The following is a 26,492-nucleotide window of genomic DNA, read 5'->3' on the forward strand; positions in this document are numbered from 1 at the left end:
TTTAAATCACTAATTGGACAGATTTCAGCCTTCATCTTTGTTTATTTATTTATAGGCAGTTTCCGGAAAGCTATGAAAATTTGTTGTGGGATGTTGCTGTGGAAAAAAGTAAAAGTAAAAAGTAAACACAGATTAAGCATGGCAGACATTCTAGAATTACATTTCATGCGGCAGGTAAACCGTGAAAAATTGCTTTAAAATTTGAATAAGTGGTCCGGCCTGATGCAAGGAACTCCACATTCGTTTCGATATAAAATGAAACGAGATAACGGTGTCAATCAAGATAGCCTAAGAACGAAACGTTTTCAACACTTTTCAGCACAAGATCTGAGGTTGGTACTACGACTCTTTATCAATAATTAGATGGATATTGAGAAACAGCTAGTCCTAGATTAAATGTGTATGCAGACACCTTGAAAACCTCATTGAAAACATTGAATAATGGATGCTTTTGTTTGAAATGACGGAAGAAGATAAGAAAATCTTGAATCTACATTGTATTAGGTTGCCGTTACTTCGCATGGAGGATTTTACATGGACATACACTAAGACAATCCATTTTATAAACTGATGCATTTCAAATTATTTCCTTCCGTCGCAAAACATCAATCATTTCTTTCCTTGTGGTAAAGCTGATGTAGAGTGATTCAAATGGTAGTGTTCAATTCTGATGGAAGCAAACTTACTCTACAAAACTCCTTTCTCAGTTATTCTCCTTGTGAAACAGAAAAATTTAGGTTTTCAAATAATTTTTGGTCTGCTATTTTTAAATTCAATATTGTTACAACGGCCTCAAGTCCTTGTAATCTTGCTTTAGAGAGAAACCGCATTCAGCGATATTTAGATTTAAATATCATAAAATATACATTGTTTACTGAGCTTTAGTCTTAGTAATTCAATGTAGGGCTGAAGCAAAACAATAGTTTAATTCAAACCCCTTCAAAATGTACCAAGATCCGATTAATAATTCCCCCCTCTATCGACCATATATTTCCTTCTAAATTAGTTTAGAGAACTCGTTACTACATAATTTTCATCAGCTATTCGCTGGATACAATATGAACTACACTGAAAGGAAAGGCTTCTAACGAGATAAGGACCCTTCATTCTTGAATTATCATTACAGTGGATTTTTTTTGACAATAAAAGAAGCCATAAATATTTATATTGCTAGTGCTTTACTTTTCAATTTTATTGTCGAAACATGTTATAGATTGACACTCTCACGCGGCATTCACAGACCGATCAGATGGTCGTCATAGCAACCGTTACTATCCTTGAAAAGCTCAGACAGATTATCTGATTTTCTTCAGCCTTTTGTAAATCCTATTTTTTACATCCGCTTTTCAACTGCCTCACAACTGTTTACCTTAGAAAATGACCCCTAAAAACTCGTCTTTTTTCTGAGATCATCTTCCTCGTACCTTCGCCTTCACTTGTTTTTTCATTTTAACATCGTCTTCACGTCAAGTTCCCGCTTCACTAGGACTCATGTCTAGGTATAAACACTTTGCAATATGTCAGGTATATTTATTTAGTAATAAAGGATAAATTTTCCTCCCAGTTTGATATGAAAAGGATCGAGTTTGTAGTTGCAGGAGTAAGAACCCAGATCACGGTTAGTGCTGAGCAGAGTAATTATAAATTATGATTCTGTATCTATCCATTCACAAACAAAAAGCCCTTCCTCGGAAAATAATAGTAGGGTCATATCCATTGGATTTAGAAAATCTACCAGAAGGAAATTTGTAACTAGCATTTTTCTTCCACTCTAAAGTAACTTGAAATCTAATGATTGCCTTAATCCAGTTTCCTGTGTCCACAATCACGATCCAGTTCTATTTTTACAGATTTTGATATAAGGAGCAGTAATCGCTTGTAATTCGGGATTACACTATTCTTGCTTTGGGCTCTTCGGCATTGCCTTTGTGACATTTCCCTTGTTCTGATTGGCTTCTGTTTTGGTTTAACATCACTCCATGACAGAACACTTCAGCTAGTGCCAAACTTAAACTCAGTAGCGCTGTTGGCGAGAGATTTGCAGAGGTGTGGTTTTTATTATTTTGTGTTTTTGTTAACAGGAATTCCTCAAGTGTATCACGAGGAGATCTCTGTGGATGGGAAATCAGTCAATTATTACTTTTACATGATGACTTTGGTAAAAAAGAGAGTAAAATACTATCGAAATTATCAAAAAATATGATTTAGTTCCCTATGTTATTCAGATCGTGGACTTCTAAAATATAAAATACATATACGTACAGCTTGGATAATTATCTGACTAACAGAAAGCAGTCCGGTCTTGAAGAAATTTACGAGAGCTCACCGCATATAATTCATAATTTTTTTTGTCCTTTTTTTTGGAACTATGAAAATAATCCTGAAGGTAGGCTACGGAAGCCGTGAGTCGAAGGTTTCACAAGGCAAGTTTCTATCAAACCACTGAAACTGTCTCACGTTGTCTCGACTAGATTGATGGGCAATTTGAGAGGGGACCTTGTTTTCCCCAAGAACTTAACACAAGGACCCTACCCCAGCCTTGCCGTTTGAACCATTAACTAGTTATTTAGGGTAAAGCCTGCTTTCAAGTTATGATTTCTCTATGTTTTATGCTTTTTAGGAATTGTCGAGTGGGTTAAAGATGAAGAACGATCAATGTTTTCTGTAACAAATGAAACTGGTGAGCGAATCGAATGTCTTCTATACTGAAATCTAACACCTGACATGTCAGCTTCTCAAGATTCAAACAAAGCTATTCCTGAGGGTAAGGCCCCCCCTCCGGTAGAATGTGATTCTACATCTACATTTATTAGTCTTGCAAAGGGGGGCCATCACGCAAGACTAAAGGGGCTTTTAGGTTATCAGTGGCGAATCTAGACCTTGAACTAAGATGGGGGGGGTGGGAGGGGCGCATTTTTTTTTAATGCCTCTGTTGGTAACCTCTCCCTCTCGGCGAAAGCTTGGATGGGTGGGAGGGGAGGGGGAGGAGAGTAGCGTCATTCTAGCTTATTCAACTACCAAGGACTTTTTATATCTCTATTTGTTCCCTTTTTGATCATTTTAGGCTGGTGTCATTCATACTTTGGATGTTTAACACCAAGGTCTGCTGTTAGCATTTTAGAAACAGCACAAAACGATGGGTCGGCCATGGACACATTTTCATGCCGATTACACGAAGAAACCTCTGGACCCTTAACAGCCAATAATCTCCACGCACTTCGTGGGATGCCAAAACAACCTGATAAGCAAGACGAAGAACTTCGACAAACTTTACCCACGAACAGGACGGCTCGTAATGTTAGGATGAATACCTCCTTCGACCCCAGCAGACTTCCAGAAAGAAGACCACATTTACTTGATACCAGGCCACTGTTAAGCCCTGTCGCCAAAATGTGTAATTTAGAGAGGAGGCTTGAGGCGAGAAGGAAATCAAAGATCGAGAGAGGCGTGGAAAGTCTGCGACAACCTTTGACGACAAAAGCGCGAACATGCCTGGGCAAGAGAGAACTTTTTAACCCCTCAGTCATATCAGTAATGGCTGGTGATTTAGATTCCGATATTACGAACAAAGATAGTCGAGACTCTCGCAAGAAATTGTATAAGAAGTATCTGCAATTACTACCAATTGACAGCATGTTGAAGATGAGAAGACACGCTAACACAGTAAACATCTCTCCCCCTAAAAAATGCCTGACACCTTTACCGGCAATCGAAGTCCAGTCGGTCATTTTTTCCCCAAAACTTTCATGTAATCAGAAGCAGTTGGATAAAACTCCGTTTAAAAGCTATCGGCCATGAAAATGACCGTAATGTTTGGTTCATCATTCGTAAGATACTTTGACTCGCGAGAAAATTTGACCCCAAGGAATTAATCACAGAAAAGCAATCACATCGTGCAACACAGTGAGACAGGTCCGCAATACGTGCGTGTCCAAAACACCTACGTTCTGGCAGTATGCAAGATTAAGAAAATACAAAGTGACCTTTTCAAGAACCAAGCTATCGTTAAAATGTGTTGGTTATAACTGGAGTTGGTCATATCATGGTCGTTTTCCATAGACTTTACTACTTGCTGATCACAGGGTTTATATAAAGCTGACGGGCACGCTATATAAAAGTTCTGAGAGCATTCGTGATATGAGATATTATATCATGATATGAGATATTATATAACCCCTCCTCCCTGCCTACAAAAGAAGAGAAATTAAATATTGACTCGGCCAAAGGGAAATCTAAGAGAATTCGAAAGACCGAGAACGTCTTTAATCCCTTCTTGCTTTCCCGTGACCGACACTAGGAGTAAATTTCCTTACAACCTCGTTCCCAGGGTCTCTCATCTTCCCGCCCCCCTGGAGCGAGCGAGGAGAGGGCGGGAAGATGAGAGACCCTGGGAACGAGGTTGATTTTATTACTTATGAGCTCCTGACGACATTCAATTTTTTTTAGTGCAATGAACACCACGTGACCCCCTATGATCAACCTGCTAGTAGTGAACAATACATGAACTTAGGACAAAGTTTTCCCTTAGTTTTTTTTTTTTTTTTTTTTTCATATTAATCCTTTTGACCGAGATGTTTGATATACAAACATAGATTTTTAATCCCTCTCCGGTCAACTCCTCGAACTCCCTTCCCATCTAAAATCTTAGTTGATATAGTCCCCATACCTGCAATAATTTTGCTCCCAGACTAAGGAAGTCGCTCTTTGTGTGACACGAAAAGTTCACCACCCGATAAAGCATATACGCATGGTGTGTGACATGTTTGTTGCGTGACACTTAAAACTTAATCTTTCTGACAAAAATTTAGAAAAACGTAAAAGCGTCGCATTTTTTTCATGGTTTCGTTAATGGAGGATTTCTTTTCCTTGTCCAGAAATCAAATACGTCCCATTAGCTTAATCTTTGTTATCTTTATTCTGCTTTACTAAAAATTTGCTTGGTAACGTTCTTCCTGTTAAAATAGACATTGACTATTGTATTGGACTTGGGACTTTGGATCGTAATTCTTCATGTTCATGTGAGACTTCAATTTATTTTGGTGTGCAGGATTTGAAAAAACTTAATTCATCACATTCTTAGAGGTTTTTCCAAATGGTTTTTTTCACACAGCAGTGATTGACTGCTGTAATTGCAATCAGCTTTCTGTGTCCCACATCACCCTATAAATCTGTGTGGGTCAGACGAATTGACGATATCATCATTAACATTTTCACCACTGCTCATTTAATCATATTTAGTAGTAATATTGACTTGTATAATTCACACTGAAGTGAGGTCATTTTTGAGGAATACAAAATGAGGCATATCCATTGCCTTAATTTCAATAAAATCCATATCAGTTCAACTCAAGGCGGGCTATGATCAGATACCTTTTAAGGTATTTCCCTATCATCTGTTGTGTACATTGAATCTCATGAATAATCAAGCCAAAAAAAGGCAGCTGCCATGATTCTTGTCAAAACAAGGAAAATGAAAATATTGTAAACACAAATGGACATTTATGATTTATTACTAAAAACATTGAAATTAACCCACAAATTATAAAAGGAATGACATGTGATATATTTGTGATTAAAACACAGATGTGACATTTCTCTATTATCAGTGCTGATGACATGTTTTAAGCAAAATCATTCTGTTTCACCTCAGAGAAAAGTTTTCTGTACTTCAATTTCAACTTTTAATTCGTCAATTGTCTTACTTTTTAGTGAAATAGAAAAAATCCGAGCCCCAGATGGGACTTGAACCCATGACCCTGTCTTACGAAATTGTCTTACTGGGGTTTAAAACGAATTTTCTTAAATTACCTGTCAGGTGTCTTATCATACCTTTTTTAGCTTTTATTTTCTAACTCCTTTGTTTGTTTTGATTTTACTTAGTTTCACTGGCTTCATTACTCATACTTTTATTTTGTAAAATTCAAGCCATAACAGAATAAGTTTTCACAAGAATTTATAGCTTATACTACTTTAACAGTCTGAAAAGCTTTTCAAGAACATTATGTAAAGATCTGGACCAACTGAGTCAAGGCCTGCTTTTAGTTCAGCACAAAGTAATTTTAAACCAAATCCATCAATCCATCAATTCCTCACTCAGAAACAGTGTTGCCCACTTATTACCACAAAAATTGTCTTTTGCAGGTTTGAGAAAAACTTTATACAACCTCATTTACTTCTAGTTTGACTTCTGTCATCGAAGTAAGTTTTCGCCACAGACTTGTGACTTTCTAGTTCGTAGTTTATACAGAAGCACATGACCTACAAGTCATGACAAGAAAACAAACATTTCGTTAAAACATCTCATTTTAATGCTTTGCATTTATTTCCATTTTTTAAACATAAATGTACACATTTCAGGACCAGCATTAGCCACCTTATCTTCTCTTTGTTCTTTTAAATTCTTTACTCCACTTGGATATTCTGGTGAACCAGGTGGTTAACAATCTTCCTGTTTTGGAATATTGTTTATGTTGTATGAATTGTACATACGGTATCACTGGAACATATCATATTATAGATCTTTTTATTATGTTACAGCTCTGAGTTTGAAAACCAAGCTTGGAATATTCTAGCAAGATTTATCGTCATACAATGAGGCCTTAAGAATTCTTTAGTAGTGCCGCTTCATGTGGAGCGACAAATGATCTGAGCGAGAGAAGCTTCGATCGCATGTTGTGCATTTAAACGGCTTTATTCCGGTATGCTTTCGATAATGCCTTGTAAGCTCATCAGATCTTGCAAAACGCCAACCGCAATCCTTCCAGTTGCACTGGTAAGGTTTTTCTCCAGTATGTGTTCTTTGATGAGCTTTGAGATGCGAGCTTTTTGTATAAGATTTGTTACAACCTTCGAATGTACATTTATGAGTCCTTGCCAATGTTTTCTTTCCTTTTGGTAGCTGTGCTGGAATAGATTCAGAGGAATCTTTCGCATCATTTGCATTTGAAGTGTTAATTCCTTTTAATGTATTCGAGTTGGCCTTTGGCGACCCGGAGATGGTTGTGGAACTTTCGATCGTCAATTTTGGTTTCCCAAGTTTGGTCAAAGAATCAGATTTCATCGATTCCGCGAAACCTTCATCGTTGTCAGTTTGCGTTCCCTCTGAAGTTTGTTTCACGGTCGTTGTACTAACAGCACAGACGGGTTTCATTTCCACATCACTGCACGTGAGATCTGTCTGTTCGATCGAGTCGAGTTGAATTTCAACGTCCGAAGACGACTCGCTGGTAGTAGGGCTGCAGCTTGATAAATCATCGGGACTAGCTGCTCGTAGCTCCAAATAAACGTCATCCTGTTGGTAAGGCAACTCGCACAGCAAGGCAGTGTCTTTCAGCTTGCTTTCTATCAGATCTTCCTGACAGAAATACTTCTCGTTGTAATTGAGCTCGTAGTCTGAATCGAATGAGCTCTCAGAGTCGAATGCGCCGCTGTCATCGAAAATATCCACCTTGCTACTAAACTGTGAAAAATTCAGGCTGTCGATATCAAACCATAGCTAAAAGAGAACATGAAAAATGTTCGAGTTAATTGGTTTCGTCCTACAGAAGGTCTAACTCGGTATGAAACTGTCTAACTTCTGTAACTTACTACTACTAAACATATCACGCTAAAAGCGCTCTGCTTAAACCCATTTGATGCTTTATACACTTACCTTTCTAAAATGTTCTTCAGGGTTTCCTAGTGTTTCCTTCGGACGCAATAAATCCAAAGTGACCGTTGAAAGCAAGGGGTCGACAACGGTGGACATTTTGAACTCAGCTATGCCTGCACGTTACCAGCATTTCTTGGTCCACTGCACACGAAGAAATAAGCAGTTTCTCATGGCGAGTCACTTGCCTATTTTAACTGCCATTTCATTGGCTGTATTTTACATTCAATCATACAATCGATCGAGAGGAGCCTATACGACAGATTTCACACCATTTATGGGCATGACAAAAATAGCATCCAAGCTTCCTAGTATAAAAGCTAGCACGATTCACGCATATTCAGACATTTTAGACAAGTTCCAGGAGGAAATCAGACAGCGAGTAGCTTGTAGTAGGGAATGAAATCAATTCTACCCCTCGCAGTGTTTCATATCAAACGCTTATTTTGTTCACATTGTTTATATATGAAATTGCCGTATATTTTTGTCAAATTTTGTTGTAAATGTGTATTTGAAGCAAAAGAAACAGCACTGGTAATCGAAAGTGGACGAAATATATTGACGAACTGAACGCAAGCAAAATAAATCTCACTGCGCCTTGTCCACACACCCCCAGCAGATTGTGACAATCTAGCGTGATGTTTTCTTACACGTTGTTTTGATTTCGTTGAAGCGCTCATTTCGCAATTTTCGATGTTTACATACTACGAATTTTTAGAGTTTCGAGGTCCTTACATCATTCAAACTCGTAAAATAACGATTTAGAAAAAAATTACGAATTGATAAATTCGATATCGAACTTTGTAATCAAACATAAATTGTAATGGACTTTGTGATTTGCAAACATTTTACTTGGTCACAGGATGATCATGTTTGTTCGTAATTTGAAGTCAATTTGTTTGCTGAACATTCGTGACAATCGGAAAAGTGTACTGGAGTGGATTTAATGTTGGACTTAGGAGAGGAATTTGTTCACCGAGCGGCATATTGCCAAAGCGGGAATTTTCTGCTATAAACCGTCTTTGTGGTTTTGCTAGACAATGACACTTAACGTAATTATTTTAAAAAGAAAGGAATATTAATTTTCTTTCAAAGCCTTAGACGACGTTTTATAGTTTTAGAAGTGATGTTTTGGATAAATGTATAATTATTTTTCATGTTTTATAATTCATCTCCATTCATCTAATAAAATAAGATCTCTGAATATTTTGTTTAAATAGAGCAGATATTTACTTTTCTGTTGCAAATACTCTTATCAGGAATCTAACGAGTGCAGAGAATTTTTGCGGAAAAGTAGTCATACGTGGGTTTTATTTGGATTATAAGCAAGGTATCTTTTGTTACAAATCGCTGATAAACCCACAAAAATCGCCAAAATTAAAACATGCATCAAGAGGACAAGAATTTGTGCGTTACAGAACTTGAGGAATTAGAATGATCTGGAACCGATAAAATACCTACCCCCAGCATTTCAAACGCAGAAAACGATGTATATTAATGAAGCTTATTGATCTTGATAACAATTCAAACGTTTGACTCTCAATATTATCCATAAATATTGTATAAGCGGACCCTAGAACAACACATGTTGCAAGTTGTACACAAAATAATATTTATTGAAACAAACTCGATAGATTGTTCAAGTTGAATCGACTTGCACTTTCACCTATGGAACTAAATTCTAACTGACTCCGTCACCAATCTATTTCCACATCTTGTTTGGACTCAGTGAAAACGTCGTTTCGGTTTTATTGTTACACCAAGCGAGTTTTAACGATATTCCTTGAGTCACGTACTGACACTTTAAAAAATAGCATGGTGTTCTACGCGTTGTTGATGTTACCCGAGAAGGGTTCTTTTCAGATCAATTTCCGCCTGTGGTATCCTTTCAAAATTTTCCCAAACGATGCCAAAAATAACCGAAAAATGAAATCTACACTGTGCGAAAATGAATATCAACTCAATTTTTTTTTCTCAATTTTACTTAAAGAATAGATGACTACGAAGATATTTTTGGAAAACTCGCTTTTATGGCAGGTTTTCCGGCAAAGAGTAGAGAGTCAGCAATTTTGACGTATAAGGAGAATTCAAATTGATTTTCCGCATCAAAAGCTGTCAAGACGATTAACTGCGCAGTTCCTGCATTCCACGTTAGGAAATTGCTCTACCTTTTTTTTTTTTTTTTTTTTTAATACGTTTTTCAACGCAATACCTGGGAATTTCTCAATCCTAACAGGCTATGGTGTTTGTTTAGTCTAGCAAGTTTCCTTTATCTTTGAATACCTTGACGTATATGTAGGTTCTTTTCAAAACAGAGTTATTTTTGATAGTATTTCTGAGCTAAAAAAAACTCTCGTGATGCAGCTGCTAAAGAAAATCACATGGGTTATTAAAAAAACGGTACGGTACAACAGTAAAAGGAAGACGATTGCTCCGTTATTTGGTCTGAAAATTCATTATCAATCATTATTTCAAAAGATATGCATTTGTGATATAAACAGTGGCTTAAAAGTCAGTCAATAGTGCAGATGTGTTTCAATTTGGAACCCTGACTCCAATTTAAAAAGCCCAGGATTAGACCGCAAGTTTTATTACTCGGGCTTTCCGAAGGGAACGCCCGAGGTATAAATTCGACTTCATCTTTTTTTTGCGTTCAGGTCACCAAAGGCAGTTCCACTACAGCGCATGCATGAAGTGTAAGCACATGCGTAGAATGAACCGTAAAGCTGCCTTCATGGACAATTCCTCCCCTGATGTAGAAAGACTCAAAAGAAATTCGATGGCTATTACGCCCAATGTACGTACAAAGTCACACACTGTTCGCGATAGACCCACACTAAAACTTGTGGAGCGTTTTGGGAACGGGTCGGTCCGCGAACTTTACAAGAGATCAATTTACGAGTGATCCTCTACGAGTGGACCTTTTATCGAGAAATATCAAGCGAAACCTGGTATATCAAACGAGCTATCTCATGTTATGTTCACATGTAACCACAACCGTGTATTTAGACAGGCAAGAGTACCATATAACCCCATACATTAATTATGCATTCAGAGTAGTAGACTTTGCTTTTAAAGTTTGTCGTGAGAGACAAAGGAGTGGAATGCATAATTAGTGTACGGGGTTATATGGTACTCTTTCCATTGAAGTATAGAGCAAGTCGGTATTTATCAATGTTTTCTTGTAATAGACCCAGGTGTCTAATGTACGTTGACCCTAGCAAAACAATAACGGCACCATATAGCCAAGCTAATGAGTTGGTATTTGGACAAAATTCAGGACAACAATGTGTTGCAAAGAGTTTATGCTCTTTGATTTACAATAACAAACAAGGAATAAATTCTGCTAATGTCACTGCTTTCAATAATGAATATTGCAAATCAGTTGCATCCAAGTTTGTCTCAGTTAACCAGACAATCATTTTTAATGCAGACAGAATTACCTACACTTTTAAATGTGTTCGAGTCTGACTATGAACTTCAATAAAGGGAAAGCTTCACTCTGGTACTATTCATCAAGAAGCTACAATAGAAGGATATCAGTACTGTACCTACCTAGATAGAGCCTTTCAATCACATATCCAAAAATCTCAACAATTTTGTCTTGATAATAGGATGTACTGCAGTTGCTATCTATTGTAAAGGCAATGTGGGCTTGAAAATATTCTATTTTCATGCAAGGGATATTTATGGTAGAAGCCATCCTCAAGGTACACGTGTGCTGCTTGAAGTATCATCACTGAATAGCTTGGTACATTATTTTCAGAGTATACATAGCGATGAAATGTTTGAGTTGAAAGGGGTTAAGATTAATAAAGTTCAAAATAGTACCCTTTTTCAGAGTCATGCCTGTGAAACCAGAAAGTTTAATATGAGTTGTGCTGTGGCTGTCTGTTTACTCTGCCACTCCGTGATAAAATCATGTAGTTATTGGAATTCAAACACCTCAACTAATGTCATTCAGTATGGCAAAAGATTATATGAAAATTCATCTTTAAACAAGTATTTACTGTCAGATGATTTGCCAAAAACTGTTGATGTTTGTGGAACTGAAGTAAGTTTAGATCCTAAAAGTGATTACAGTGAAGGAATATTGTCTGATTCAGTTGAAAGCAAATCGATTCTTGAAAATCCTGTAAGAAGTAATAGTGAATGCAGCTCAGGGTTTTTGATGTGGTTTTCAGTTTTTTGTATGACATGTATTTTTAAACCCACAAAAAGGTCAAAATATGTGTATTTCCTCTTGGTATTTAATGAAAGTCAAATGCCTCTAATTGAATCTACTAAAACTGTAAATAGCACTGCTTCTCTTGTTGCAGCCATCAGCAGTATTCAATATTCAGAGATTTTTCTATTAAAAGCAATTTGGACTATTGAACAGTAACATTGCTTCAATCTACTGATTTCTGACAACTCCCCTTGGGTGAACATTTGGCAACAAACTATGACTCAGTATCAATAATAGATAGAAAATTCCCTTCTCCTTGCAGTTAAAGGCTAATACATTACCTACTCAGGGTTCATAAATTCCTTGAAAGTCCTTGAAGATGCTTGAATAACAACATTCATTACACTCCAGCAGACAAAAATAAACACAAATAGACTTATTCATGACCGGCAATGACGAAATTGCGTGACGACAGTAACAATGGCAAAATGGCAGACCCCAGCCCTAAAGATAACTTCAGATGTGTGACATTGAAAGCCCGTGTTCACGCAGCTATGCGTCTAGTTTTGTTTAATTAACTCGTGTAATGAAAGTGTCAGGCCCACTCCGAGGTTCCCTCTGACTCCCCGTTCCCAATTTTTTCCCAGTCCCCGTTGCCTTGAGACCAAGGTAGTGTTTGTCAGCAGTTATACACGCCACGGTCAAAGAAACAAAGATGGCGCGCTCTCTGTGACAGGAGCTATACATCATCATGCTGAAAAAACAATTTAGCTAGACAGGACTTCAGAAAGTCTCTTACAGGAATGTCAGAGGTAAAGCGGGTAAAACCAGTGCGAAGGTCGTCTAATTCAAGTATTTCATCGCGAGCATCGAATGTGTCGTTCTCGGAGAAAGTCCGAAGAGAATCGACTGCGAAATTTGACAATTTTATGAAGGAATGCCGCGCCGCTTACCTGGCTGTTTTAAGTACTACAACAGAGAAAATTACTTCCATTGACGAACTGATCCTTGGTAAGAAAAACTTAGACTGTATACAGATGAAAATATGAAATTCATCACAACTTGCGGGAGTCGTGAGGTTTGTTTTTGCTAGAGGGGAGTGCGATTTGGGCGGGTTTTGGTGGGTTTACACACAAATGATAAGGCATGATTCAGAATGACAAGGAGATAAAAATCAAGCTTTGATAACTCATTTTGACAATAATGTAATTTTTTTGATTAGTTTATCATAATGATCACTGCATCAACGTAACCTGTTACACCCTAACATCAGCGTACATATTCTCCATACTGTTCTCTATAAATTTCCTAAGTTGCTGACAAGGAGAATTTGTTTGATAATCGAGAGGTTCTTTAGTTGATGATCGTTTCATTTATTCTCATGACTTACATGTGTGATTTAGGGATGATATTGTAAGGCGAAATTAGATGCCAGTTATTCTCCAAGGGTTAAGAATAAGCATATTAATTATTGCTTCCAATTTACCTCATAGTTTTCTACTTATGTCACTCAGCAATTTCAACCTCAAATGTTAGCCTGCTTGTGGACTTTTCCCATTCATAGTCAGGGATTTATAATTCAAACCCATTTAAATTATGTACACAATGAATTAACCATGGGCTTTTTGGAATGAGAAATCTTATCATTTTTTCCTCATGGTATGATGTAAGTCATGCTCTGAGGTCTAGGGTTTGGGGGCAAAATTCAATTAAAAATCACTCACTCACTTTGTTAGACATTAATTTATGCATTAAACCTGGATTAAACACTTTTCCTCCCCTTCCCTGACAAGTTTCCCTGTTCAAAGTCATGGTGTACGTATATTTGGGGGGTGGTACAAAGGTGAGAATATGCCGAACTACATTGGACAGATTCAAATGGCGTCCCATCCCTTGAAGTGTGCATGGTTTTTTTTATTCCAAACTTGATCAAAACACCTTTGTGGAGCCAAAAATGGAAAGGAAATAAATTATGCTACAGAATACTTGACTGCAGAGAAATGGGTGACTGAGTCCTAAAAGTGACGATAACATGAACGATTCGTGCGTGAAGACCCAAACACTGCGAATATGAAGTGAACTTAAGCTTACTGCAAATTGGTAAGCATGAAACTTCATTGATTTCATCTTTTAGCTGCCGGTATCTAATTATTCACACATTTGCAATTTAAGACAATTTTTCTCCATCAAAACGCTTACAAACACAATAATTGTGCCAGCTCGTGTTGCCCGTGATCAAAAAGTCTTTCCAAAGTTAAGAAAGCCAGATCGCAGGTTACGTCAAGGGTGCCAAAAATTCATACCATGAGGTTGCTCTAAGGAGCCTTTAATTATTCTTGTAAATCCCACTTTTAGCAACCTGCCTATCAGCCTTAACCCTTTCCGACTCCCATGAGTGACCAAGACAGAATTTCTTCTTACAACTTCAATACCACATCGACCAGACAGGTGATGAGAATTAAGAAAATATAAATTAAGGATCACGAGTCGATCCAATATCCAATTCTCCAAACTAACATCTTAAGAACTGTTTGACAGACAGTTGGGAGAATTACTGATTAGATCGTGGGAGTGAAAGGGTAAAGGAGCTTTTATTCTCAAATTTTTTTTAGATATATACAGTGTAACCAACCCTACAGAGTATGGACATTTTTCATTTTTAAGGTGTTCAGTTTATTGTAAATAACCTGTGAAATACATTTATTGGAAGAAATTTTATTTTCTATTTTGGTTAGCACTTCAATTTGGTGGAAGGAATCCTTCTCGGAAGTTTGCTGAAAAATATTGGAAGCACGATACTGGTGAGAATATTTAGGCTCTTTTAATAAAGTCATTATTTGTTTTATGATTAATTAGGATTATTAAAGGAATATGCTAAATAATGTTTTGACACTATTAGCCATAACCTTTTTCCAGTAAATTTCACAGAATTGAACTCTTAGAAATCTTTTATTTTTAATTGTGTCCTACTATTTATTTAGTACATTGTGTGAGGGTTAGAGAGTGGTTGATCAATAGGAAAAATGTTCCCCATTGTCGTGGTATACTTGAAATTACAATTTAAATTAAAGGAATTTCATTTGACTGTCAGATGAAAATCAAGCAAAAGAAATGATCCTCGCATTGGTGGACTGTAATTCTACCAGTTGCTGATTGGAAGTTTGAAAAAGTTCAAGCTTCGATGGTATTTGAATCCCTACCTCTCAGACACTAGTTGGAGTTACTGCAAAGTAACTGACCTATAAAGCCATGCGTTGGGAGTGACGCAATGTGTGGAGGTTACAATTTAAGAAATCTCATCACAGTTTTACTGAATTAAATTTTATTTTTTCAAAACCTAAAACCTGAATTTTTCAGGCTTCTTTTTCTGCAGTTGCAGTCCACCTGGAACAGTCATTTCTTCATGAAATTCTTCAGACTGTGTACATTATGCCTTCAGTTGACAATTCAGTAGTATATATTTTGTTAGAATATTTTCACAAGGAACAATCAAATCCATGGCTACTGCACAAGGCATAAAAACTCCTTTTCATCTTTGGTTAGGTAGAAATTTTCCATTATCTATCACCTCTCTTACACCTAAGATTGCTGGCTCATCATGCCTTGTATCTTTCTGGAAAACACTTTTTAATCCTATTTAACAATTATTTGCTGAAGGTGAGGTGAATATTGTCGAATAATCCCCGAGACGAAGTCTCGGGGATTATTTGACAATATTCACCGAACCTGAGGCGAATAATTGTTTTTAAATTAATTTAGTATAATTTCAGAGCTGAACAACAGAGAAATTTCTAAAATCATGACATTAAATTTTTAGTAACATTTATTAACATTTTATTTTAACATTTTAAATAAACCGCGTGGAGCGGTTTATATAGCGTCATATAAGGAACCGCTCGACCAATCAGATTGCTGGAAACTCTTTGCTCAGCTCAGAAATTATACTAATAAAGATTACAAATGCGACAAATATTGAAACATACTTTCCTAAATTTATTCATCTTTTTTCCTTCTTGTGCAAGAGCCTAAGTTTACCATATTGACCTTTATTACATTTCCTCGCTGTTTATTTATCTTCAAGTATCATTATTATAAATCTTCTGCTTTCATTTATTTCCTTTATGCAGATAGTATATCTTACAATGATTTCTGTGACATTATGAGGAAGGAAAAGCCTCTCGACAAGGAAGCTATGTTAAAAGCATTCAAATGTATAGATACCAATGGTGATGGATTCATAACACATGATGAATTGTTCAGACTGTTGACAAAGGTAATGGTGTTCTCCAGCTTTCTAAGTTATACAAATCCCTTTCACTCAGGAGTGATCAGTGGGTAATTTCTCCTCGCATGATCACTACATTATCAGGAAGACAGGTGATGAAAATGAAGAAACTTATCAACCTATTAACTTATTTGATTTCACACCAAATTCTCAGAACATACTTTAGAAGAAATTTATGTCACTCAGTCAGTTAGAAATCTGTGGATTGGAGGGGATTTAGCTGAGAATAAAGCAAGGAGAGGGAAGGTTCGTTAAAATGGATGTGATGCTCCCATCTGTCAAGAAGCAAGGTTTAGAAAAAGTGATGTTATATGTGTAGTGTATTGCATTACATAGAGTCACAAAATGTTACCACTGTGAGGAACTTTCCATTACTCAATCGTGTCCTAAGTCTACTCCCCTAAGTAAAAGTAAAATAACTAATTACTGTACAAGTATTGTATGGTAAACATACTATCTTGATTATTTAATAAAATACAGTTGAATTAGTGGAGAGTGATCACTTGGCCCATGAATACTCTACAACACGTCTCCTTATGTTAGGAAGAAACTAGTGTAGGAGTTTAGTGACCCTCCTGAAGTAAAAAGTCCTGTCTTGTTTGGCGATAAGTAAAAAATGTGTGTGATCTGTTCAAATGTCTCATTTTTGCACCTCAACAAACTGATCAGACATGTTTATGATAGTCTTTGTTGAGATTGCTTGCCTGGATATATCTATCATGTCGCTCTGGTTTTTTGTTGTCTTATTGTTTTTATGAATGGTTAACAGGGCTCAACACTAATGGTAGCCAACTAGCCACCGATGAGTAGAACTTCAATTTTGGCTAGTGGTTTTTCGACTTCCATAAGCCAGTTTGGCTAGTAAACAAACTGAAATTGTTGTAACATCTAAGTTGTCACCAGCTACTTGGCTAGTAAGTTGAAAAGTTATTGACATTGAGCCCTGGGTTAAGTTTTGTTGTCTTTAACAGCAAGGAGAACGCATGACCAAATCTGAGGTGCAGGCAATTCTAGATGATGCTGATGTAAACAACGATGGAAAACTGGATTATAATGAGGTATGTACATATTACATGGAATTGAGTTATTATACAAAGGCTTCACCTTTGCTTTAGATCAGTAAAAACTCCTTTAGGATGCCAGACAATTATTGAATAATTTCATTAAATTGATGTTGTGGCTTTATGCTACTTTAACTGCATAGATTCCTTCTCATCAATAGAAAGTATGAAAAATGAAAACCATCAGAATAACAAAACTGAAAATATTTACTCTTTACACACTCACATCAGTTTGTATATTCTCCACACATTCCTCTTTATATTTCCTGTGGTATTAACAAGGAGACTTTGTCAAACAATCAAGAGCTTCTTCAGTCAGAAATCATTTTCTTCATTCTCACAACCTTGATCTTTGATTCATTCAGAGGTGATTCTCTATGGAGAAATTAGATGGCAGTCCCTCTCAAGGGTTTTTAAAGGTTGAAATGATAATTATTATTCCTTCAGTTTGCGGCACTACTTGTTACTACAGCAGAGGACTGTAAACAGAAAAGCCTTAAGAAACTAGCAAGAGCTGATGATGATGATGTTACTTCTCCTTCTTTATCAAATTCTGGTACAAATAGAAGACAGTCTAAAAGTAGAAAAATCCTTCAGGAGCCTGGAAACTTGATGGTATAATGGCATATTCTGTACAGATTTACATTAGACTAAAGCCAGTCGTTATTAGTTAGTGTTGTCTCCAAGGTGAGGGTTTTATTTTGTCACCAATAACTACAAACGCTATTTAAACAATAGAGTGTTTCTATCGAGGAACTTTCGGTCTGATAGTTGCCCCGCGGAAATTTGATGTTCTTAAAACAAATATTTGCCTGAGAAGCGAAGCTTTGAGGGCAAATATGCTAGTTTTAAGAACATCAAATTTCCAAGGGGCAACTATCAGACCGATAGTTCCGAGACATAAACACTCTATTGTTTTTATTGTTCGCCACTAAATTTTCTTCCACGCCTACAGCTTGTCACAAATGTCAATAATTTGCAACCGTACATTGGCTAAATAATACGTTATACCTGTCAGAATTGAAAAGTCACTGTTTTTCCGATCTGCCTAACTTCGTGGCTGTCAAACTATTCAAAACTTTTCACGGATGAGTACTATTAATCCAGGTATTTTCCGCGGACGGGCACTATCCATCCAGGTATTTTCCGTGGGCGGGCGCTATGGGCTGATAGTGTCTCTCCATGGATGAACACTATTGCGTCACGTGATCGATTTAAACCAATAAGAACCGGAGAAAATTTAGTGGTGAACTATAATGATACTTATTAGTTTTGAGAGAAATGTAAAGGAAGGCCAAAGAAACCATGGGGCATATGAAGTACAGGCTTCCTTACTAGTGTTATATTACAGTGGAACCTTGACTTAACGAAGTGCTACTTAAGGGAATCTGAGGAAACTGGTTCGTTATATCGAGGGTTTGTTATATCAAGGTTCTGTGGCAAATGTTTTACTGTAACTTTAGGTGGGCTGAAACTGAAGTATCGTTTGTTTTACTGTCTTGCGGAACTTGTTAATATTTAGAGGTTCGTTAAGTCGAGGTTCCTACAGAAAATGTATGTTGCTGTTTCTAATTTTTGGCAGTTAAACTACGTTTAGCAAAGCATGTTTTGCTGGTGTGAGGTATTAGTAAGCAAAAGTAATGTTTGAGATTGAATGCCGTTAATGATGACCTTTGCTCAGAAACTCCTTCACTTGGAAAATTTTTGGACATTAAAAAGTCCCAAAACTCATTTCCTTGCATTGTTTTGTAGGATTGGAATAAGGGAAGCAGCAAGGGCAGTTTCTTTATCGACAAAAAGGGAATGATTTCTAGTCATCATTATAAACTGCACCTCACAAAGGACTCTGAAGTCTTTCTTACCATCCGATCGACTAAAAACAAGAAAGGTAACCAGAATGCGATTCAATTTATATTCTCAAAATTTGAATCTTAAGAATGAAACATTTATTAGTTCAATGCATTTTACTGCATTTTACTGCCTCCTGGTTAGCTCAATGGATAGAGCGCTGGACTGTTGTGCGGGAGGTCAAGGGTTCAAGCCCCGGCCGGACAAGCACTCAGGGTCTTAAAATAATTGAGAAGAATTTGCTACCTTTCTATAACATCAAGAAATGGTTAGATATTCTAGCCTTCTCAGATAGGGACGAATAAATGGAGGTCCCGTCTCCTGCAGGGTTGGGGTAGGAGACATTGATTTCCCACACACGAGATTACTGTGTGATGGATGTCCTCCCCTGGGGTGGGATGGGTGGGAGGGTGGACTAGCACGAATGGTTCCTATGTTCCTTTCTAGTCCTTCCCCACTGCAAAACTTAATGCAGTGAAAATGGACTAAATTAAAATTAAATTAATGCATAACAGAAGGCTGTTTCATTTTCAACTTAATAGCAGATCAACTGAGAGCAATAGACATGGCAGTGTTCTGTATAGACAAGAATTCAGAAGTGGTTGCATTTACAGAGTCCAAACTTGGGCCAGTGAGTATTGGTACAAAATGAGACAGCATTTAATTTTCTTAAATTTGGGAAGTCAGTCTGGCTGTTTACAAATTATAGTGTACAGTATATAATTATTTCTTTTAAGTAGTATTATTTTGCCTTTTTAGAAATATTGTTTTCGCTGTGAGCTGGAAAAAGGGACATACAGTTTAATAACATTCACAACTGGTTGTTGGCTCTCGGTTAGAGAAGCAGAACCTGCCAAACAAGTGAACCTCACCACAGGCCATGGAGAAAACCTCAAACTAAGCAAGATCTTTAAGTAAATGACTTTTAATGATTTGAGTTGTTTTCAAGACCACTAGGCAATGTCAATTTCATAGAAAACCTTGCACAAGGCAGAAGTTTATTGGTAGATTTAAATTCGTATTTCATGGTTCTTGTAACAAAAACTTACACATCTCTCACATCAAAATTGCTTTGACCCATTCCCAAAAGTACTATCCAAAATCTTTTTTTTTTGTTACATTGAAACAACCTTTTGCCATATATTTCCTTCTACCAAAATGAATTACAATGTTTGACTTCTGGTGATCCTAGAAGTATTTTTGCAATCACAAGGATCTGATTGCCAGCAACTCATTCACTGCAAATTTTCACCACTAAGAAATGCAGTTTGTAAGCAACACAATGCAGAAGATACAATGAATAATTATATGAAGTTGATATATTTTGAACTGCGGTATTAGATACGTATGATGCACGATCCTCGCAGTAGAGAGCGCTATTTATGCAATAGCGAAAATCAGACCTGAAAAAAATCAGGCCTGTAAGGGATTCGAACCACATGCAGAAGAGAACTAATTCAGTGCTAAAGAAGGTAACTGTCTAGCCAGGCTTGTTGAAAATCTAAAAATATATTTAGAAAATTGTTGTGCAATTTGATATGAACTTTTCTGATTTTGTTTGTCATTGAAACAGGGAAGCCCTGTCTGAAATCTTTGATGGTTGTGATCTCAATGGGAATGGATATTTAAGTCGTGAAGAATTTGACTTGTTCCAGGTTAAATCTGGTGGAGACCTTTGTGATGATGATGCATGGGAAATTATGAAAGGTAATATTCTGATCGGCTGCAATAAAAAAGGAACAATCACATGTTGTCCTCTCAGGACCATAACACCCTAACCCAGCTAAGGCTTAAACATGAGTCTTAAGTACACAGATAAATAATTCTGTATCAGTCACAGTATTGAGCTACTGTACCCTGTATGCACAATGTCAAATCTCTGTAGAACTGTCTGAACAATGTCACACCCATAATTTATAGAACCAGCTGTTTGAGCAGTGTCTAACCCATTTAGGACTGTCTGAACAATGTCAAATCCTTGAAGCATTGTCTGAGCAGTGTCAAAGCCATGAAGGACTATCAAAGCAATGTTAATTCCATATAGTATTGTCTGAGCAATGTCAAATCCATAAGGAATTGTCTTAGCAATGTCAAATCCATCTAGCACTGTCTGAGCAATTTCAAATCCACTTAGAACTGTCTGAGTTGTGTCAAACCTTTTTAGGACTGTTTGAACAATGTCACATCCATGTAGGACTGTCCGGGCAATGTCAAATCCACATAGGACTTTCTGAGAAATGTCAGACCCGTACAGGATGAAAAGAAAGAAAAATGCCTTCCTTGCACAATCATAAATCACCTTGTTCCAGAACCAACCCTTTGATTGCAGGTCATGGAAAACATCAAACAGCTGTTACAAAAGGCAGGGAAAGTCATGAAATTGCAATGGATGCATTATTTACAGCAGCAGTTTGTTTGTTTGTTTTTTTTTAGATAATTTTGAAATGAAGGATGATGAAATAACTCTGAAAGGATTCCTAGACCTGAACTTGATGGAAGCACAAGATGCAGATGGTGATCCTTATGACCTATGGCTGACTCTTGAGAATATGGGCTATAACAAAGCCCTTGAGTTGGATCAGGTAAAATGTTAGTGCTCATAACAATAATTTTCAATTGAATGTCAAAAGTAATCAAGGATTGTATTGTATCATCATGGTTGAGCCATTCCTCACAATGGTACCCAGAACTCACGGATTCTTCTTCATTTGCATGTTTATTCCCCACAAAATAACTCACTAAGGGGACTTATAACTAACAATTAACTATAGAAAACTTTCTCTGAAAACTTGCTATTATTTTGTTGTGTCTCATTGTCTGATTTACCTCGCACATATTCATTACCTTATTTGGTAGTGCTCACAAGTGTTGCAAATTAAGAGGGGTGGGGGTTGGTCAAAGCTCTTGTACATGGTACATGCTGTCAATGAATCAAGTGCATAATGAAAATCAGTCATGCTATGGGGGCCAGCTATGCTTGGCAAAAAATACAAAGCAGTGATTTATACACATCCATCGAATGCTTGTTTTCTTTGTGACATCAACTACAACAATCTGCACATGCGGAACAGACAAGCCAATCACAGTTATTGCATTCTTACAGATAACGACCATGAAATCCCTCAGTAAACAATTCAGTTTTAAACTGCGAACTCCCATGATGTGAGAATCTCCATCCTAAGTATTCTGATCAGCTGTGCTCTACAGTGTATATATAAATGCCATGAATTAAACCAATATATGTCTTTGCCATACACTTTTTTTTTTTTGCATGCATGAGGTTGTTTATGTACATTTTTTTTTTTTAGTTCTTATTATTTCCTTAAAGACACAAGCTTTTTTTCCCTATAAATACTTATTTTAACAGTTGGAGCTAACACTGTTAACAGATCTGGTGGAGTTTATTCATTCATTCATTTTTATTTTCATTTTCATTTTCATTTCATAGGCAAGTCCATTTTTGCTTGAGGTGTTTTGTAACAGGTGTAGGCCAACAGTAGAAGTGAATTCAGTTGTGGAAAACAAGAATGAAGCTGTACGTAAAGCTGTGGTATCATCAGTGTTAAACAATGTAACCAAAAAGGAAAATATAAAGGGGATGAGGGACCTAGTTTTGTTCAAATATGAAAGTGCCATCAGAGTGACCATGGCATTACAGAACATGGTGAGAATTTCATGGAACTATTCAGGTCTAGTTTGAATGTAGACTTTTAAAGTAATTCCTTTTTTAACCTGAGCAAAAGACAACTACTCTAAAGCTTAGATGCTAGCAAACCAGCTTGAACTGAAGAAAAATTACCTATAAAACTGAAAAACTAAATTTTACGTAGGGTAAAATCACTACGTTTCATTTTCAATTGCCAAATTTGAAGTCATCAAACATCAGTTAGAGCAACTTAAATGATGAAAACAATGGTGAAGGCCCAAGGTTTTGTTCCTAATGGCTGGGACTTAGAATTTTTTCTTAGTCCCCCACTGGTGTTAAGTAGAAAAGCATCTTTCTCTTTGTCAGTACCAAGCTCAAAATTTATCATCTTTCCCATTCGAATTCTCATGATTTTATTTCCAAGAATTTGACCCTATATCATAATACTTGGTAAAAAGTAAAAGTCTGTTTTTGAGCCTAGTGACCCATTAGATCGGTGCTTAACTCCGGTTTCTGTAGCATGAAGCGATTGGGAGTATTTCTACTCCCCCCTGGATGGGATGCTAGTCCATCGCAGGGTTACCCCCAGCATTAAATTGCCAGTACCCATTTAAACACCTGGGTGAAGAGAGGTACTGTGAGAGTAAAGTGTCGTGCCTAAGAACACAAAACAATGTCCCGGCCGGGGCTCGAACCCGGACCACTTGATCCGGAGTCAAGCGCACTAACCATGAGGCCACCGCGCCTCCACATAATACTTGGTAGTTGATACTTTTCTTTTCTTTTCATTGCCTTTCTGCTTGAAAATTTACATTGTAAGTAGAAATTTCTCTTTGGTCAGTATTACATGTGAAAAGGTTACTAATGTTACTGCTGTGTTTATTACCAGTCCCACAGTGATGTGGTTGTCAGAGTGGACTGTAGCTCCAGTAAGAATTGTTTAAGCCACAGAGGCAATCTAGATTATACAATCCAAGTCGATGCTAACAGCACTGAGGTAAGCATCACCTTTTGTAGGTGAATCCAATTGGTGTCAAATTTGGCCAGCATTCAGGGTCCAGTTGTGTAAATGGTGGATCACAAAAAAAAACCAAACATTTAACAGGTTTAAGAAACTTTATATGGCCCACCTGATCTCTTGTCAATAAAATAATAATTATATAATCTGTTTAGTGATCAAAATTATTATAATTATGATAATAATAATTTAATATTTATATTGCGCAAATTAACATGTGGATATGATTATAGTACGTAACTATCGTAACTATTTAGTACGTAACTATTTAGTAATGATTATAGTACATAACTATCCATATGTAAATAACTATAATTATAATAATAACAGAGTTAATAATTGTCTGCTTATATTTTGGTCTTTGTTGCTGCTGTTGTTGCTGATGATGTGTTGTTCTCTTCCTCCCCTTTGTTTCTGTTTCTGCTTTCATTCATTGTTGTTGCTGTTGTTTGTTTGTTTGTATGTGTGTCTGTTTTTCTCTTATTAAGCTTGTCCTGTATAGATTTTCTTGCTTGGTTCAGTATATCTCTAACATACCTTAAATTATAAACACATAATTCTCTCTTGCACATCAATCCTAGCTCAGTGCCATTTCTTTGTTTATCTAAAAGTAGGTGGTGGCGAACTAGAAAGCCTTGCTTCTTTGACCACCACACACATTTTTATAATCTGTACTTTATATATTTTATGCTCTAATCATTTGTTGCAATTTTACTCTTCTATCTAATTTATGTTAATTTTATGTAAATAATGTGAAATAAATGAACCATGAACCTTGAACCATGCTATCCAGTGGATAAGCGATAGCAGAATTTATAGGGTTATCAGTGGTGGATCCAGGGGAAGGGTCCGGGGGATCCAGACCCCCTATCAAACCTAATGCTTACAACTTTGAGACAGGTTCGTATATCACTTTTAACTGGCTGATTTTGTTAATGAATCCAAATAAATGGTAAGCGACCAATGAATTATAACGTGCAACCGCGACTGGTGGGAGGGGGTGTGGGGGAGAACTAATTTGCCTCAAAGAGTCCAACAGTCCTTTCTGAACCAAAGTTTGGATCCCCCCAATCAAAAATTCCTGGATCCGCCTCTGGTTATCCACCAGATCGAGTTTTGTCCAACAAAGGGGGTCTAATCATGTTGTATATAAGCTTGATGAAACAGTCTAGCATGTCTTCAAATATCACTATGACAGAGGTTTTAAGATCCCTCCCCTCCAACTGGAAAAGCATGCAGAGGCAGTTCTCACATCAGGGCATCCTTTCTGTTTTAAGTGTTGTGTGCTGTGTTATTGTTCATCACTCTAATCACTTTTAAAGAATTTTGCAGTCATCCACACCAATTAATTTGTTAAAAATTGAGAGCAGATTGTATATCTGTTTTTTTAATTGCAGGTCGTTCATCATTTTGTACCCCAGGATGTGCGCAGGGAAATGTTTGTAAAATATTCTTTGAGGATAGAATAGTGATCTTCTTTGCTCTGAGAACAGAAATACAAAAGGCCATGAAAATAACAAATTCCACCGTCCTGAAGTTTCATTTTTTCAGAACATTGACTGAAGGCTCAAAAGTACATAACATGTTCAAGGGTGGGACAACCCTTACAGATGTACTTTTTGCACCAATACCTGTTGACCGCATTTAATTTTTCGAGGAGATCCGTTTTAATTTCAAATCCAACTAAGATGAGCATATGGAAATTTTTATTTCTAAATTAAGCCTCACCAAAACCAAGGTAATAAAGCAAATGGAAACAAACAGTGGGTTAGAGAAGCCACTATTGTAATCTTCAGGAGGAGTGGCAATATTTTCAGAAATTAGGGTAAGTGAAAAAAAAAAAACAATTCTTATACTCCTGCTGGGAGAGAAAAGCGTCTACGGCATGAAAACGAAAGGTGTGGATATGCAAATGTGATACTTCATGAAGTCTTACACAACATACCTTTACTGCTGATCATTAACGTGAACTCACGGGAGACTCACAAGAGGCGAGCGAAAGCTGTTTATGTTGCGTATTCAAAATTATGAGCAAAATTTCAGCTTTTCAAGACTGAACGGTGTTCTTTTCAGCAAGAGAACGTTCAACCTCGATATTTAGTGGCCTGTCATCGCCAGCTTTATGTAAAAGCCATGTGAAATGATAGATTGCGGCGGAACTTTGGACCTTGCAGGTGAGGTGATCAAGACAATTCCAAGGATAATTTCCCTGAAACGTTCTAAAAGATTGCATGTTGACTTCGCTGTGGTGATTTGCTTGATTTAAGGACCTATGATCACTTTAAAGAGAGGAAAATTCGTTTGTAGCTTGTAACCGACTACCTTTCGTTTAGTCAAAGAATAAACACGTACGTATTTATGCTTGAATATGAAACGAAAACATACTTAACAATTCTAAGATTTCTTTGTCAACAACTGTGCATTTGGAGTTACTACAAAAGAGTACAACGATTTTGCAATTATTTTGTGGTTGGTTTTTTAGAAGAAGGAGTTTGCAGTTTTTAGTTTAATAGTGAATTTGGGACAAACCCGTTTTAGATCGAATATACACTGATTAAAAAAATGAAATTGTCGACAGGAAAACACTGATGTTGAGAAATAATGGTGTGAACCTCATTTTAATTATGACGACACAAGGGAAGATCTTATCACATTGCAGTGCAAATTTTAGCATTTCTTCTTTGTCATGATACAATTAAAATATGTTTCAAGTGGAGTGGAATACGGTTTAAATACTTTAGATTATTTATTCTTTGGAATCCCTGGAAAAATATCCTTAGTTATGTTAGAACTATAGCATATAATTCTATATGGAGAA

General features: G+C 36.8%; 4 protein-coding genes and 2 long non-coding RNA genes across 12 annotated transcripts in view; 4 read left to right on the forward strand and 2 right to left on the reverse strand.

The window, feature by feature from the left end:
* LOC111335329 (uncharacterized) lies at positions 1-5,089 on the forward strand. Its single transcript, XM_022941212.2, has 4 exons — positions 1-332; positions 2,082-2,158; positions 2,621-2,680; positions 3,065-5,089. The coding sequence occupies exons 1-4, from the start codon at positions 223-225 to the stop codon at positions 3,796-3,798; spliced, it is 981 nt and encodes a 326-aa protein (XP_022796947.1). The 5' UTR covers positions 1-222; the 3' UTR covers positions 3,799-5,089.
* LOC148719854 (uncharacterized) lies at positions 908-12,420 on the reverse strand. The gene is made up of 2 exons (XR_015992918.1): positions 12,158-12,420; positions 908-2,111 (listed from the first exon to the last, which is right to left on the reverse strand). It is a non-coding gene; the product is annotated as an uncharacterized LOC148719854 (long non-coding RNA).
* On the reverse strand, positions 6,286-7,859 carry LOC111335319 (uncharacterized). Its single transcript, XM_022941204.2, has 2 exons — positions 7,652-7,859; positions 6,286-7,495 (listed from the first exon to the last, which is right to left on the reverse strand). Exons 1-2 carry the CDS (start codon positions 7,745-7,747, stop codon positions 6,611-6,613), a joined length of 981 nt encoding a protein of 326 aa, XP_022796939.2. The 5' UTR covers positions 7,748-7,859; the 3' UTR covers positions 6,286-6,610.
* On the forward strand, positions 9,777-12,032 carry LOC148719855 (uncharacterized). Its single transcript, XR_015992921.1, has 2 exons — positions 9,777-10,599; positions 11,263-12,032. It is a non-coding gene; the product is annotated as an uncharacterized LOC148719855 (long non-coding RNA).
* LOC111335312 (EF-hand calcium-binding domain-containing protein 7) lies at positions 12,421-26,390 on the forward strand. 7 transcript variants are annotated; one of them, XM_022941193.2, is made up of 14 exons: positions 12,687-12,827; positions 14,172-14,264; positions 14,552-14,617; positions 15,944-16,089; positions 17,073-17,159; positions 17,610-17,777; positions 18,915-19,050; positions 19,553-19,641; positions 19,770-19,924; positions 20,584-20,717; positions 21,444-21,592; positions 22,459-22,674; positions 23,546-23,653; positions 25,072-26,390. In XM_022941193.2, exons 4-14 carry the CDS (start codon positions 15,976-15,978, stop codon positions 25,141-25,143), a joined length of 1,428 nt encoding a protein of 475 aa, XP_022796928.2. In that variant the 5' UTR covers positions 12,687-12,827; positions 14,172-14,264; positions 14,552-14,617; positions 15,944-15,975; the 3' UTR covers positions 25,144-26,390. The 7 variants fall into 7 exon arrangements, with proteins under 7 accessions (XP_022796926.2, XP_088593563.1, XP_088593562.1 ...); XM_022941191.2 differs by lacking the exon at positions 14,172-14,264 and having other exon boundaries at positions 12,421-12,827; XM_088737437.1 differs by lacking the exon at positions 14,172-14,264 and having other exon boundaries at positions 12,421-12,827; positions 22,459-22,545.
* LOC111335310 (zinc finger FYVE domain-containing protein 9-like) overlaps positions 25,707-26,492 on the forward strand; it is a 17,642-nt gene continuing 16,856 nt past the window's right edge. Inside the window, exon 1 of the mRNA XM_022941190.2 lies at positions 25,707-25,848. The gene's annotated coding sequence lies outside the window, so the exon portion shown is untranslated. The remainder of the gene's footprint in view (positions 25,849-26,492) is intronic.

This window comes from Stylophora pistillata, chromosome 11, assembly GCF_964205215.1.
Source record: "Stylophora pistillata chromosome 11, jaStyPist1.2, whole genome shotgun sequence".
Classification (NCBI taxonomy): domain Eukaryota; kingdom Metazoa; phylum Cnidaria; class Anthozoa; order Scleractinia; family Pocilloporidae; genus Stylophora; species Stylophora pistillata.